At 32.1% G+C, this 15,961-nt stretch overlaps 1 protein-coding gene across 3 annotated transcripts in view; it reads right to left on the minus strand.

The window, feature by feature from the left end:
* Window positions 1–15,961, minus strand: part of tank (TRAF family member-associated NFKB activator) — a 60,323-nt gene that overhangs the window by 9,236 nt on the left and 35,126 nt on the right. For all 3 annotated transcript variants that reach the window (XR_007935527.1, XM_051930583.1, XM_028806407.2), the window contains 5 exons: window positions 7,663–7,763; window positions 6,329–6,450; window positions 5,484–5,636; window positions 2,321–2,397; window positions 2,109–2,227 (listed from right to left, as the gene is read on the minus strand). Coding sequence is in view for 2 of the 3 variants with exons in the window: in XM_051930583.1 (XP_051786543.1) it covers window positions 2,109–2,227; window positions 2,321–2,397; window positions 5,484–5,636; window positions 6,329–6,450; window positions 7,663–7,763 (572 nt within the window). In the remaining variant the exon portion in view is untranslated. The remainder of the gene's footprint in view (window positions 1–2,108; window positions 2,228–2,320; window positions 2,398–5,483; window positions 5,637–6,328; window positions 6,451–7,662; window positions 7,764–15,961) is intronic.

Raw genomic sequence — 15,961 nt, forward strand, 5'->3', positions numbered from 1 at the left:
CTTTTTGCCCATCCCTGTATAATCAATGTGGTTTCACATTTTATTTTATGATCAGAATTCTTTTAAAACATATTTAATAAGACTTATTGGTAATTCATTGCTTCCAAACTTTCAAAAACAAAACAGAGAATTTTCAAGATGGAAAAATGTGTTTAACCTTTATATTAAATACACACATACTTTAAACCATGGAAGTAATACAGTATTTTATTTCAAAAATTATTTAGTTTTTAATGCAATGCACTATTCTACTTAACATTTCTATTATTATAAGTAGAATTCAATGAACAATAATAGTTTTAATTTATTTTAAAGTGCTTTATGATAATGTCCATCCATCCATTATCCAACCCGCTATATCTTAACTACAGGGTCACGGGGTTCTGCTGGAGCCAATCCCAGCCAACACAGGGCGCAAGGCAGGAAACAAACCCTGGGCAGGGCGCCAGCCCACCGCAGATGATAATGTCCACTTTGCATAATAAAGTTTTAAAATATTTTAATTCTAAGCATGAGAATATAAATAATTATTTTATAATGTCTTTGTGATAATTCTTCATACAGTAATAATACATAATAAAATTTCCAACTATGTCTCTTAATTATCTTTGAACCCTGGAATAAAGTTTTGGGTAGGCTTTGTTGCTCTATTTTTTTCTCTTTTTTTTTTTTTTAAACTAAATGTAACTGTATTCAACGATTACTAATTAATGAAACATTTCAGTGTATATTAGCATATTCATGAAGGTGTAGTTCTCAAATTTGCATATGCATGAGATAGCTTTGTAGCTGATTTTTCAAAAAGTGCCGGAAGCATATTTAAAGCACCTTACTCCGTTAATTTCTTGAGCAAAGTCCCATTAGTAAATAAGATGTTAAAATACCACTCATCAATATAAAAATAAAACAATACAAAGCCTAATTTTCACAACATACACATGTCAAAAAATCAGTTTAAGGATTCATGATAAAAGACAGAAATTTTAAATTAAAAAGAGACACAGAAAAACAATCTTATAATTATAAAATAATTCCATATAAGAATGTTTACAATCACAGATAATATGTATGGCAATTCACAGGTGTTAAAATTTAAGATTCACTTTATTATCACTTTAGAATTAAACTAAACACAATGATAAAGCCTGAAAACATAAGGCTCTTGTTTATATCCAGTTACATGGACTGTTCAATTGTAATTTTTAACAAATTCATAACATTCAAAAATGCAATCTTTACTTTTATAAGAATTACTGATTAATTATTATAGTCTACCTTGTTTACTTAGTTGAAATATAAAGTATTTGGCATACTGAGTCAAATATATTACATTTATATGCAATATTCCTTAAATACAATAACAATGAATAGTAGAGCCTCTTCATTGCAGTAGAATCAGCAGTAAAATAAAACAATCAGGTATATTTACCCTCCAAATAATGTCATATCTAAAACTAAAACAAAAAAACTTCTTTATTTTTAGTATAACACAAACTTATTTAATCCATTTCAGCAACTCATGGGGCTGGAGGCTATTCTGTCAGCACTGGGACAAGGTATGACCCAGTCCTAGACAGGACCCCAGTCCACTGTGGGGCTCCCTCACACACATACCCATTCACACTGGCCGATTTTGGGACTGGTGATTAACCTTACCTGCACAATTTTTGGGATGTTAGAGAAAAGAGGAAAAAAAAAAATAACAGTGTTCTTGGAAGAAGACCCACTTAGACATAGGGAAAGAATGAAAAGTCCACACTGACAATGAATTGGCTTGTATGATTTTGAAATCCTGGCTGCAAGTCCAGGATGTATTTCTGTCATGCACCTAATGCTGTTGGGGTTGTCTCTGGCTTCCGATGTCTGCAATGGGATCAAGCCAGATGGATAATAGATACATGGATGTGATGGATATTTCTGAAACATTACATTTATTTGCAAAACATATCATCTTATAAGGAACCAGAGACCTCTGGAAAGCAAAATTATACACAATTGAGGTTTGCAAGTGCCTCCAACATCCAATAAGCCCTACAAGAATAAATCATGTATGATATACAAAAGTCCTTTACAGCAAAGACAAATATGTAAAGTAAGATCTCTCTTACCATGTATTGATTCATTTTTGAACCATAATTTATTAAGATGTTCCTTCTGTTTTCTTGTTAGATTTTGTAAGATATGCAGTTTGCTCTGCACTTCATTAAGAGCATCAAACAATTCTGGCCTTAAAGAAAGAAAAAAAAAAAGTTAAAAATAAGTACAATCTCTTTGTAAAGCAATTGATTATACCACACATACTTTGAGTAACTTATTTCACCTTTCATCCTTAGCTATTCCAGTCGAGGAAAAATGTAAAGTTTTCTTCATCTCTGGATCTGGAGTTTTCCAATTTACCTTTCATATAAAAATATAATTTAACAAATAAGAGCCTTGTAATTTTAACTTGCTACAAAATATTAAATTTACAGACATATAGCTACTATAGTGTACTTATTTTGAAAGGCAAAGTAAAAATCACCCAAATCTTTCTTATTATAAATAAACAAAAAATTGAATGACCTTCCTTGATTGTCCAAGATTTTACCATCAGTTTTTAGGATATATATTGACTAGAGACTGTGGTGGGTTGGCACCCTGCCCGGGATTGGTTCCTGCCTGTGTGCCCTGTGTTGGCTGGGATTGGCTCCAGCAGACCCCCATGACCCTGTGTTCGGATCAGCGGGTTGGAAAAATGGATGGATGGATATTGACTAGAGAATGCACATTTAGACACTACAAGCATCCCATCCTTCTTGGAAAAAAATCTTAAGCTCCCTAAAGGTTGGACATGTTTAAGGGTAAACAGAAATTAACTACTGATATATGGTTTGGATTAAACCGAGGTCTAGGCTTTAACCAAAAAAAACTTGAGGACATTGACATGTTTAGTGGATTTTGGAATGTGCATCTTATACCACTGTACATGTAGAATTAGATTAATTTCCTCACAAGACTAGATATTCTGCAAGAGGTAGTAGTAAGCTTTCTACCAGAAGGTCTCTGTACTTTGCTCATCATTTACCTATCAAGACACTCTCTCAACCATGCAAAATGGTAGAAGTATGAAAGGCAGTTTTACACTTGAAAAAACTGTGCTTGGTGTCAAGGGCAAAATGTCCATTATTAGTTGTATGAGACTACACAATCATTTGGTATCTTTATCTTTCGTACAGTTAGATAAGTAAAGTAATTCAACAATTATTGTCATAGGTTGTTTCTCCCATCTCACGTATAGAGCATAGCTACTGAGGCTTGTCAATGGCCTTTACATTACAGTCGTTCAAATCTTTGTACTGACTTTTACAAAATAAGCTTTTGCAACATTTTTTTCTATTTCTTTGTAATGAACATTACTCCATATAGGTTGCACTACTGAATTAATTTATATGACTTCCAAAGACAATAAGATGAATCATAGCCTGTTTAATTGGGTTACACCAAAGATGGTAAATACTTAGAGAATTGGAAATCTGTCATTATTATTAAAAAAAAGTATCTGTAAAATATACCTTTCATTTTGACACTAGTTTTTTTGCAGTGAGTAACAGTAATGAAACTCTAATTAAATATATAATGAAGCCATGCTGTGAAAAAATTACATGTTAAAAAAGTAAGGGGGGTTATTAAGTGCTTATACCTGTACATGCCTAAAGTTTTAGGGCCCTTAACTTGTGAGATAATTCCTTGTTGTACATAAAAATCAAAACTAAAATAAGCTAATTAGAGAAAGGAGTAAGTACTAGCAGTTAAAGAGGAAACATAGACCCAAAATGTATAGTGTATACACTGGATAAAATGTATAGTTCACCACAAATATTACTTAACACACATAACATACTATACTCACCTACTGCTTTCAAACAGCAGATATACTTCCTGTGTCTTGTTATTTTTACTACTACCAGTCCATTCTTGTTTTTTTAATAAAATTACACTAAACCATGTTACAGAGCTCATTTGATCAATATGCTCAGCTTTAATTTTTAAAAGACCGAAAGAATTTATCAAAGTGGAAAGCACTAATCCCCATTCTTACTTGATTTTATTAGTTTCTGCAATATTCTGTATTGAAAATATACAACAATATGTACAACACTAAAGTTCTTGTTAACTTATATGTGTGAATTCTAATCTTCCTTGTGATTTTCAAAGAACTCAAAACCTTTCAAGCATTTATCCTTTCCTGATGACAATAAAGTACCTACTTCTGATTTTCTTCCTACAAAATATTTGCGTTTTCTTACTGTTTAAAATTTTGATGTAAAGATTAAAAAAAAAAAGAAAAATTATTGTCAGTGCTAAATCAATTAAAGAAAAATCAGCAGGAACACAGTCAAAATGTAACTAGAAAGTAAAGTATAATCTTTATGGCGATGAATAAAATCATCTTTACTTTTGTGTGTTTTAGACATTATTAAATATACATGTACAATCTATGCCTCCCCACAATCACTGACATTTATTTCTATTATGACATGTGCAGTCATTAACCTCATTTTGTTATCTACATGATGTATTTAGTTTTACAAAAAGTATATTTTTGACGCAAAATGGTATCTACTGTTGAATAGTTGTTCCAAAAAACAGGGGAAGTATAAACTAGGAACTTTTAATCGTGAAAAAGAAACATCATTATTTATTGTTCCATCAATTTTGTTATTCAGGCACTTAAAAACACTTAATCTAGGCCAACTACCCAAACCTATATTTCTTTGGGACACAGGAGGGTAACTGGAGTACTTGAAGCAAAAACAAGTCTCACATAAAGAAAATAAGAACACTCAATAGTGAGTGAGAGACAGAGACAGTGACAGGGCCAGAATCAGACTACAGTCTCTGAGAGCTGTAAAACCACTATGCTGTTCACTATGTCACCATGCCACTCATTTTTATTTACAATTGGAAAAGTTGTTCTTATCCACAGATAATTACATTAATTATTTTTAGTAGAATATATTTAAAATAAGATGGTAGCATCAGTTCCAAATAGTGTTTAAAGGCCTCAGTGGAAACACGTCTCTGTGATTTTTTTTTTTTGACATTTATCCGGCACACATCTTTAAAGGGGATATCCTTTATAGAAAAACTCAACACCTTCATCAGCTGATATCAGCTGCAACCTTTTTCCAGTTGATGCAAAACTAACTCTTTTTCATAAGGCACTAGTCATCAGGTCCTTTACACCTGCTTACTGATTAAAATAATATCTTATTTACTGCTTCTAAATTAGTATAGTACCATCACTGGCTTATTTAAACAAATAAAGTTAAATGATAATCACTACAGTGTTAATATATGACTAAACCTCAGAGAAATCCTTCTGCTTCAGCAAAGCATTTAATCCAACAGCGCCACTTAGTGGATACATGTTGAGAATGTAAACTAAAACAAAGTAAATAAATACAGGAGTACCACATATTAATAGAACAAAAGCAACTTACTTCAGAACCACACTCGGTCTGGCTTGAGCAGCAGGGTTTGGTCAAAATACAAGTTTCCTTTAACTGTTGTTGCAAGTTTCTAATTTCTTCATCTTTAATGCTGATAATATGTTTCTGCTTTTTCTCTCTTTTCTGAATATCATCTAGTTGGTCCTTAAAAATGCAATTATTATATATATATATATAATATATATTATATATATATATATAATATATATATATATATAATAATATATAATAAAAGAAAGTACAATCAACTTCATAATCCCTTGTAATTTACGATTCATAAAAAGTAAATCTCACTCTATTTTTATTTTTGTGTCATTATTAGAATAAATAAACACACAATAGAAAATGTTCCTGATTTTTACAATAACTGATTTATAAAATTAACAGATATTAAAGCTCTAATTCAGCCCTTAATACTGGCCATTCTGGATTTATTTTAAACAGTGGACACTATGGAAAGCATAAAATTTTTAATTTTCTGAGCTAATGCATTTATTAATTTTATGACATTTAGCAAAAATAAATACATTTCAAAGAATAAGTATGAAGTATAATAAATACTACACATATGAAATTAAAACTAAGAATTGAACCTCTTTATATCAATTGTGTTATTCTCTTATCATATTTAAAAAAAATTTACAGTAGATACAGTGAATGTTTAAATCTGAATAGAATTGACACATTTTGTATTTTATAACAATCACACAGCCATAAACATGCTTATATACACAGATTCTGAACTGAAACCTGCTACATCTGCTTAGTAATATTACCTAAACTGTTCCTTTAAATACAGTAAGTGAATTTAATTGCATTATCCAAAGAAAACTTACCATCAACTGTTTTTCTCTGTGTGTTGTTGTAATTTGGCTTTCATTTAAGGGACAAGGAGACACTGAGCCAAGTACAAATGTCTTCTGACAATCCACGACAGCATCAGAACCTTTGGTATTTCCTAGAATACAAGATAATTATGAAATCAATTCTTACTAGAATGGTTTTCAGTTTGTACAAACCCGTAAGCAACTGTATTAAACTTTAGGATCAGAGGTCAAATTCAATTTAAGTAACTTTCAGGGTTACTTCTGAAATAACATTAAAAAGAGGCTGCATTGTTCAGAGCATCAGTAATAATGCTTTAACTATTCAATAGCTGTAAGATAATTTAATAATATATTTTTAAGAAATACCTTTTCAGAACAGATTTATTCAAGTAGTGTAGTCACTTATCAAGGACTTTGCTTATTAGAAAATACATTCACAGCAGCTCACTGTGTGTTTCTTTTTTCAAAATATAATTATCATGAAATTCTGAGTTAGAAATGTATGAAAAATGAAAGCTCTTTTGACATTTAAAACATGGTTTGTTTTTATTTCTCACATGTTCAGAAGAGTTTTAGCAAAACACTTGGGGAAAAAAGGGAAACATAGTATATGACTTGATTATGATATTTTTTCTAATAGACTTTAGTAATAGTAACAACAGCCTTTAAGTCCTGAAGCCAATTAAAAAGATAAATGCACAGATGTTGAAGCTTACACAGCTATGTTTTCCAAACATCTGTTTAACATTATTGATATAATTCTCTATTAAAATATTATTTAGTGCTATATTACATAAGCCTCACAACATGAACGAAATTAAATAAAGGTGTCCACATACAAATGTTGAACTCTAGTTTGGATTTGATTTTTGACAAATGTAATTTGCTATTTAAACCACCCATACATTTTTGAAACCTGCTTAATTTAAATTATTAATTTAAGGCTCTAGGTGTTTAGGATGTGTATATGTTCAATATACAGTATTTTTAAACCACGTTTGAAATAAGCATTTCAAAATTATATTTAAGTAACAATCCCACAATATTTTCTTTTATTAATGAAGAATCAGTGGTATTTTGTAAAATAATGTGCTTTTAGTCCAAGAAGATCTTGTACTGTCTATTTTTAGAGAATATTTTATTTGGATGGGTAAAAGATTTTACTCAAGAAGTACTACAAAATGAAACATCTAATTTTCCTATTCATATAAACACATTTCTGCTTAGCAAATTATTTTTAATTTCTATGTATGAATTACCAATATGATAATAATGGAAATACGGCTTACAATGCATAATTAGATAACAAATACATAAACTAAGGCATCACTGTATTCATTTACCTTTTATGACTGGACTCTGTTGTACTAATTTGGCAATAAGCTTGTTTTTGTCTTCTAACGGCTGCTTCAGCTCAGAAAATTTGGCTCTCATATGCCTCTGTCTGTAGAAAACAAGAAATTATACAAACCCATTAAAACGACAAGTAAAAGAATGAATGGCATAGATGTTTTTCCCCAATCACTCACATACTGTTTCAGAATAACATACTGAGGGTTTTACAGACAAGAGCTCACAATTTTAGTGCTTACGTGCAACATACTGTACATGTTTTTAATGAACCTATAAGAGAGCTAAATTTATTAATATGTAAGATGATGTAACAAAGAAGATACTTGTATATAGTGCCATCATATAGGCACCAACAAGCCCAACAACAACATAGTATTCCTGTAAATTTTCTAACTGTCTTTAGTAATGAACACTATCAAAATAACATCATTGAAAGTTCTCTTTAGAGGAACACCTCTCAGTAAAGAGTAAGATTATAGTCAGCAACATTTTTTCCTTGGAGTTTTGCTGTTAGTTCTATATGTCACTGAAAGAGATTTAATCAATGTATATTTGAATATGCATATCATGGTGAAAAATGATCAGTATTACAATCTGTGGAATATCTTATGACCAACTTTAACCAAATAATATTCAGAGAAATCTAAACATTTTTCTCTATTAAAAAAAGGAAACCAAAAACACAACTAACAGCTTAGGCATTTTGATAACATCTGATTGTGTTCAACTAAGTAAGTTTCATTAAGCCCTATGTCTCCCGATTCATTTTTATATTTATAGTTTTCTTGTCAGTAAAAGAAATGTTTTTGTGTTTAGTATGAATGCAATGCTATTATAACTAAGATTCTGATAAATACATGTAATCATTAATAATATGGAAATAAAATTAAAGCTTTATCTAAAATTTTGTGCCAGACTGAGAGTCTGCTACATTTGTCATTATATTGATATCACATTTACTTCTCTCATTGTTTAAAAGCCAAAATCACTATATAATGGAATCAGTAGTGTGTGTGTATGTGTGTGTTTAGGCTATAACCAGTAACAATGAAATTATGCCAGTAAAAATATTGTGTTGGCATATATGATACAACATTAAAAAACACTGACAATTATGACAGTTTTTATAAGCCACTTGTTTTGTCAAATATATCCTGTACCAAACATGGTCAGATGGGGTACTCTCTTTTCACAAATGAATTTTACTAGTTTGGTAGCGATTAAAGGCTTAACATTTTTGTTGTCTAGGAAAATATATTGGTCATTTATTACAAGAAAAATGCCAAAAATACAGATGTTATATTATGAATACTGTGTAAGTGATCAAAATTGTGCATGTATCGATCTGCCTCCATGTCTGTCAATGCTTATTAGGGGAGCTATAGATATTAATCTGTTTTTTCAAATTAAAGACATTTCAATGGACTGCTACAGAAAAGGGCTATTCATTAAAATGCATTTATAACAGACTAAAATATATTATCATATCATTTTTGAAGTTTCATTTAAGGTATTGTATAATTTGTGAAGATATTCCTTCAGTCTTACACTAGCTGTGTGATTGCTATCTTTTTATAGATAGACTTAAAACATTCTCAAACCTGCTTAATCGAATGTAATTTATAATAAACCAAACAGAATTATTTAGCATGTGAAAAATATGTACATAATTATACTGAAAATAGTAATAAGGGTTGCAAACTACTACAAATTACTATCCGATTTATTTTTTTGAAACACAAATGATTAGAATGCTAATTCCAAACTTGTGTTTTTTGTTTCTCATTAATCAGTTCATGTTTTTCTGCTAGTACTGTCTGTATTAGTTCCTTTGGAGTTAACTGGTGACTCTAAAAAGTTAACTCAAGTAACACACTGATAAGTACTGAAGAAAATAAAACAATATGCACTTACTTTTCTTAACTAATTAAGAGCAGCAAATGGAAAAGTAGTTAGTCCTGCTAACTATTGCTAACACCTAAAACTAGTTGTTTTCTCTGTAGAGTCTGCAATTTTTTCTCTGGGTACTCGGGTATGGTTCCACATCTCAAAGACAAGCATGTTAGGGTAAGTGGCAACATTTAAACTGACCCTGAGTGGATGTGTGCATTAGATGAGGTTTGCCTACTACTGACAGTATAGGCTCCTACTTCCTGTAACCCTAAATTAGACTATGAAAAATGTGAGAATGTTCCAGAAAATGTAACTGAAAAAATGGTTAATTAAAAAGTGTAATTTTATGCCTAACATCATGTCCCGAAAACTGAAAGCTTCTGTTACAAACAAGATGAATCTTTATTCTATAGAATTAATTTCAGAGCAAACTCTAGTCCAAGGAATGTAACAAAATTATGAGATTAAAATCTAAAATAAACTTCTACTGAACATGCAAACATATTAGTATCTATCTATCTATCTATCTATTTTAGTATGCAAAGTAAAACAATGAAGGACACTTACAGTAGTCAAAGAGACAAAAACTTCTAGAACAATGAAAGTACACAAAATATATCGAATGAGTATGTTTCCACACAGGAGATGTTACATGTTAATGAGGTATGTTATGAATAAAAATGCTGTCCAAACTAGAAACCAACACACTGGTGACTATGATAGAAGATCAGGCTTTATAGTGTCTAGGGGGGGTGTCATATGGAAGCATAAAGAAGGAAATTGACAGTAAGCTACAACTATAGTTGGAAGCTATACTTTTTAACTGTGCAGTCTGTGTGTTGCTTTCAGATAAAAGGGTGAACAGACAAGAACTCAACACAGTTTGTAGTTGAATGGATTTATTCTATGCTTATAATAAAGAAGAACATTTTGAAACTAATAAGGAGCTAAACAACAGAATTTTCTAATTAATACATAAATACAATTATTTTAACCAACTGAACATGTTTTCTATATATTAACAGAATTCAAAAGATGAATTCATTTGATAAGATGTTAATGGAGGGCAGTATTATTTGAGTATTCTTTGGCAAAATAATGTAAACTACATTCAAAGTACATAATGATCAGTGATATAATGCACAGCTCAGTTTTCAAAAATCACTGTCAGCAATGAGCTTTACCCCTGAGACCAAGCCACCTTCCAACAAAAACTGAAGGCTTATTCTGAAGTGGACAACATCCCAGTCTCTCAGTTGGTGGATATCAATGGAGACCGGTGATTAGCTGAGGTATTCAAGTATTTAAATAAAAATATTACAATATTTTAAAAAGGGACAGGGCAATCCATTGACTGGTCATGCTTAGAAACCATCAGTAAATCAAATTACAGAGTGTACAACCATCCCTTGGCCACAGATGTCAATCTTTGCATGTACAAGCGGTTAACTAAGAAAGGCTACTGGGCAGTCTACCACTATCAAACTGCAGTGCATAGGCTATTCATTACAACTGACAATGTTATACTTTACAGAAAGTACACAACAATGTTAAAAGCATAGTAAGAAATGTAATATGGTCATCCTTCACAATGTTTTCTACAAATGACTGACTTCAACAGTGGAACAGCCTACAGATCACAGCACAATTTCAAAAGTGTTTGGTTCCCACAGAGTCTATTTCCCTAGCATTGCCTGGGCATACCTGCACTCTTCCACAGTACCCATTACAATTTAATTATGAGCAAATACCTTCATCATGTTTAACAGCAATTTTTAATGTCCTGCGGGAGTAATGTCTTCCAGGGTGATCATACCACAGTCAATACAGCAATGATCACAACAAAAAAGTTATCCATATGTCACAATCTTTTCAGGCACAAGACCTAATCCCATTAAGTATTTACAGGAGCACTCAAACAACACTGCTGCTGCTTTGTTACCTGGCCTATGTTGTGCACCAAAATTGAAGCTCTGTGGGCACAATGATCTATATTTTATTTACTTATTTATAGTTTGTGGCTGTCTGTTGCACTTTGTTTGTGATATTTGTTCCATCTTCATATTTTGTTATTTTAGACATGATGGCACAGTGTTTAGCACTGCTGTCTCACAGATCAAATCAAATATTTGGACAACATTCAGCAAACATTTCTGTGATTTTGCTGTGCTTGAGGCAAATCAAATTGAGCGGGGTTTGCTCTTCCATAGTGGAAATGATATATATATCCTGTAATCAACAATATTTAAGAAAACAACAAAAAGAACATGTTATGATTTAAGAAACATAATTAAAATGAATTCAAAAGTATAAATGCCTTGGTTGTATTTTACATCTCCAAAAGGAAAAGAAAATTAGTTATTTTACAAGGAAACAATGTGCTACATGATTCTTAACACAAATGTTTGCTTTTGTTTTTAATCCCTTATTGTTGGTAATATCGTTGGTAATATGAAAAATACAACTTACTGTATATTACCCATTACCTTGTTCGGTTAACAAAGTTATTACAATAGTAACTGTGGGAAAACTGTTAATCTCTCATCTACAGGGCTAAATAAAAAAATAAGTCATTTTAGTTAAGTGATAACTTTTGCTTTTCCCCATATTCTGTCAATCCATTTAGTTAGGAAGTGTTTGTTTTTTCATGAAGTGCCAATTCATATAGCTTCCAATATAAACATAATTTTGAGTATAAACTCTTTTAACATTAATAATCAATTAATGTTGTCAACACATTCATGACAGGTATTTTCTGTATGTGCTGTCAAGTGACTATTGTTTGATTCATACTGAATATAAAGCCAATTAAGTTAAAACATTCACACCATGAAGGTTTGCTTGTCACTTCAATCTCCTGCGCATATTCCCTTATTTTATTTCTGTCATATACCTTGTGCCAAAACCCACATTGCATGATATTTTGAGTACACCAGGTTAAAGCTATTTGCTTGAATTGAAATAGTATTAACACTAAACATGACTAAAACCTGGTGAAAGAACAGCAGGTTATACTGCCAATGTAAAAGAGGTATTTTAAGGAATCATAGAACATAACAATAAGGACCCTATGTATCTATGTGATAAGTGGTCTGTGGCATAGTGCAGGTTTTTAAATAAATAATCAAATCCCGAGAATGTGCAGGCATAGAATGGGCACAGGTGGGCGCATGAAGGCACTCCTCCAGTGTTGATTACGGTGCTTGGCTGATCGCGCACTCATGTGCAGATGCAGGTAGACTAGTCAGGTGCCACATTCACACCTCAGAGTGGGCGGGGGGTCTCATCTGCACCTGACCGAGAAGTATAAAGAAGCCTGCACAGCAGGAAAAAACAAATAAGAAAGAAGGAAAGAAAGAAAAGCAAGCAGGATCGGGACACCCCAGTGTGAGAGGGGATGGAGGCAGACAGCTAGGTAGAAAAGAAGCGTTGGGCTGACGCTTAAAAGGGGGCTGAAAGAGGGCCAATGAGCAATTTTTGGGGTAGTTGGAGTGGTCCAATATTCGCTCTTGAATAAGGCCAAGTACATGGTAGCAAGGCTCAGTGCAGTGCCCTGCTGGGAGCCCACAGGATAGCAGGGATCCGAGCCTATGAAGGAGGTTGGTTGTGCCTGTCAGAAGGACATCTCCTCTGTCTGCAGGATCCCGTGTGGGGTAAGCAGAGGAGACATCAGTTGTAAAAGAATGCACTGAGGCTTGTGCATTTTTTTAAAGAACAGATTCCTTCATGTGATTTTAACTTTGTTTTAATGAAAAGGAAACATTTATTATTTGAACATTTTAACCTCCACATGGACACAATATTTTTGTGGATTGTTTATTTATTTACTGACAATTAATTGGATGCACTGCACTTTTTGAATAATGATTGGTTTTATGATTGATGTTAATAAAAGCAATATACTTTTTCACCTACCCCTTGCTCTAAGTATGTGTCCTCATTTGCCTCGATCATCTTTGTACATGACTATAGATGGTTTCGGTTCCAAGAGGCTCCAGGAAGTGACAAGGGAACGTGGAGCTAATCTGGACCGTCACAATCTATTATTATTTTACAGGTGACAAGGTGTCAAGATGAAAATTTAAAAGACACTTCTGTTATTTGGAGCCTTGCAATAGTGTCCTCATTTGTATGACTATTGTCACATTTTTTTGATCTATATGGAGTCATATACAGTAGTGTTTTATACATGACTCATGATATTTTAATTTCAACAAGGTAATCACAGAGATTAAGAAAAATATATTTTCATATATGTATTTCGATTTTAGAAGTAAGATGGAATATTAGGATAGGTAACTCAAAATCACACTTATGTTAGAGCAGACAGCAATTCACAATGAGAACACAGCCTTCACAGATTAATCTCACTGGTGTCTTTCTAGAATTTAATATAAAGTACAGCATCTTTGATTCATTGTGAACCATTTTAATGAGCTTTAAAAATGGCCAAAATCCTTGTTTTGCAACAGACTAAACTGAATTCCTAAAAATCAGTAAACTAGAGCTCAAAAATTTACTGTAGGTTCAACACAAGTAAAATTACAAGATTGCATTTAAAGTGTTTTCCTTGGATAAGTCATTTGTAGTATATAAACTAACGTGTTGTTGTTTTTTTTCTTCATAAAGTCACTTGTCATAAAATCCCACAAAGAATTCATACTTTCTCATCATTTTTGAAAGACAATACATATGGATTGTACATAAATTTACATTATTCAAGAAAGGAGGGTTTATTTGTCATGTTTCATGGTTTTGTGCACACTTTGTGATTTAAAACTAGGCTATAAAAATTAATCATTTTTGCAAATTTGATGACGTCTGCAAGTATCTGCCTTTAAAATTTCATTTGGACTGTGTCTTTTGTTTGCATTACTATATGGTGATAATAAAAAAAAAATCCAGCTACAAACAATGCCTTCAATCTCAGAATACCTAAATACATTTCTGTCTGCTGCTGGGCACTACCTAGGTAAAAAAGATACCCGGAACAGGATGGGGTGTACATGCAGATATCACTGTATTCAAGGTCTTTTCCACACAACACTTTGCATTTGATATCTTTCAGCCTTTAAGATATTTAATAGTTGTATTTACAGTTTATTCAATGACAAAATAAAACAAGGAGTGCTGCAGGCTATACAGCGCATCCAAAAATAAAGAAAGCCTTACAACTACATGTATAAAATGCAAAGGAAGGCCACCACTTTTATTGAAAGAAGATGTATTTGTGCATTTATCAAAAAAATAAATAAATAAAAAAAGAACAAATACAGATGCCCAGGACTATTATATGAAATAATTCATTTTTTCCTATTTAAAATTCTGTATTTCCTACTTTTATAAAAAAATATGACATATTACTTTTCCTTTGCCTAAAGCAAGATAAATTACAATTCTTCCAATTGCACAAGATAGGTTGGTGCCCAGACCATACTGTATAGGAGATAACAACCAATTTCTTATGTCATAAACACATCCCATCTGGTATTATTTTAAGTAACATCATTAGGGAATTAGGAGTGATTAAAAACCCAAATTCATCTGACAAATGAGCAAATATTTTCCTCCAAAACAGTGTGTGGGGCAGTCCCAGAATACATGACCTAGTCAGACTGGTGCTTGTTGACATTTTTGACAATTAGAATTATGTCCCTGCTAGATTTTAGATAATTTTAATCTTGAAAGATATATACAATTTACAGTTTTAAGATGAATCACTCCATGCTGCACTCAAATTGATGGAGTGTGTCATATGAAAAATGAAATTCCATTTCTAGCTTGTACAGTACTAATAACTAACTATAAGATCCCTTTCCACTGTTACCTATAATGTGCAAACTTGGAATTTATGAAATGTCTGGAAATACTGCAAACATATTTCTCATCACTATTTTAAATATTTTCAATCATAAATATTGAAAAAATGATTAGAAAGTCAGTCATTTTACTTCAAAGTTTTAGCTTATACATAAATAAAGTGTACTCCTGGATGTCTACTGAAGCACAACTGGTCAAATGATGAATGCACATTGTCAATATAAAGTTCTTAAAAAATTAAAATACCTGAATATATACATAAATATATGATTACCACGGACTAGAGCAGCAGGGGAAAAAACATCTCTGCCTTAAAGTATTTCTTATTCTTCTTTCACACCTGAAGTGCAGCCAGAAGAAGGTCCTCAAGCACCTGGAGCACTTCTGGGTGCCCTATAAAAGGAGTCAGCTGCCACTACTCCGGGAGTCAAGAGTCAGGAGGAGGTGGACAAAGCTTGCTGGAGAAGGAATGGAGGTGAGAGAGAGGAAGAGAAAGAAAAAAGATGAAGAATAGAAAGTGTTTTATACAGTGGTGTGATCTGTGCATAACTGTGCTGTACAGGTGGGAAATGGGGG

This window comes from Erpetoichthys calabaricus, chromosome 8 (assembly GCF_900747795.2).
Source record: "Erpetoichthys calabaricus chromosome 8, fErpCal1.3, whole genome shotgun sequence".
NCBI lineage: Eukaryota > Metazoa > Chordata > Cladistia > Polypteriformes > Polypteridae > Erpetoichthys > Erpetoichthys calabaricus.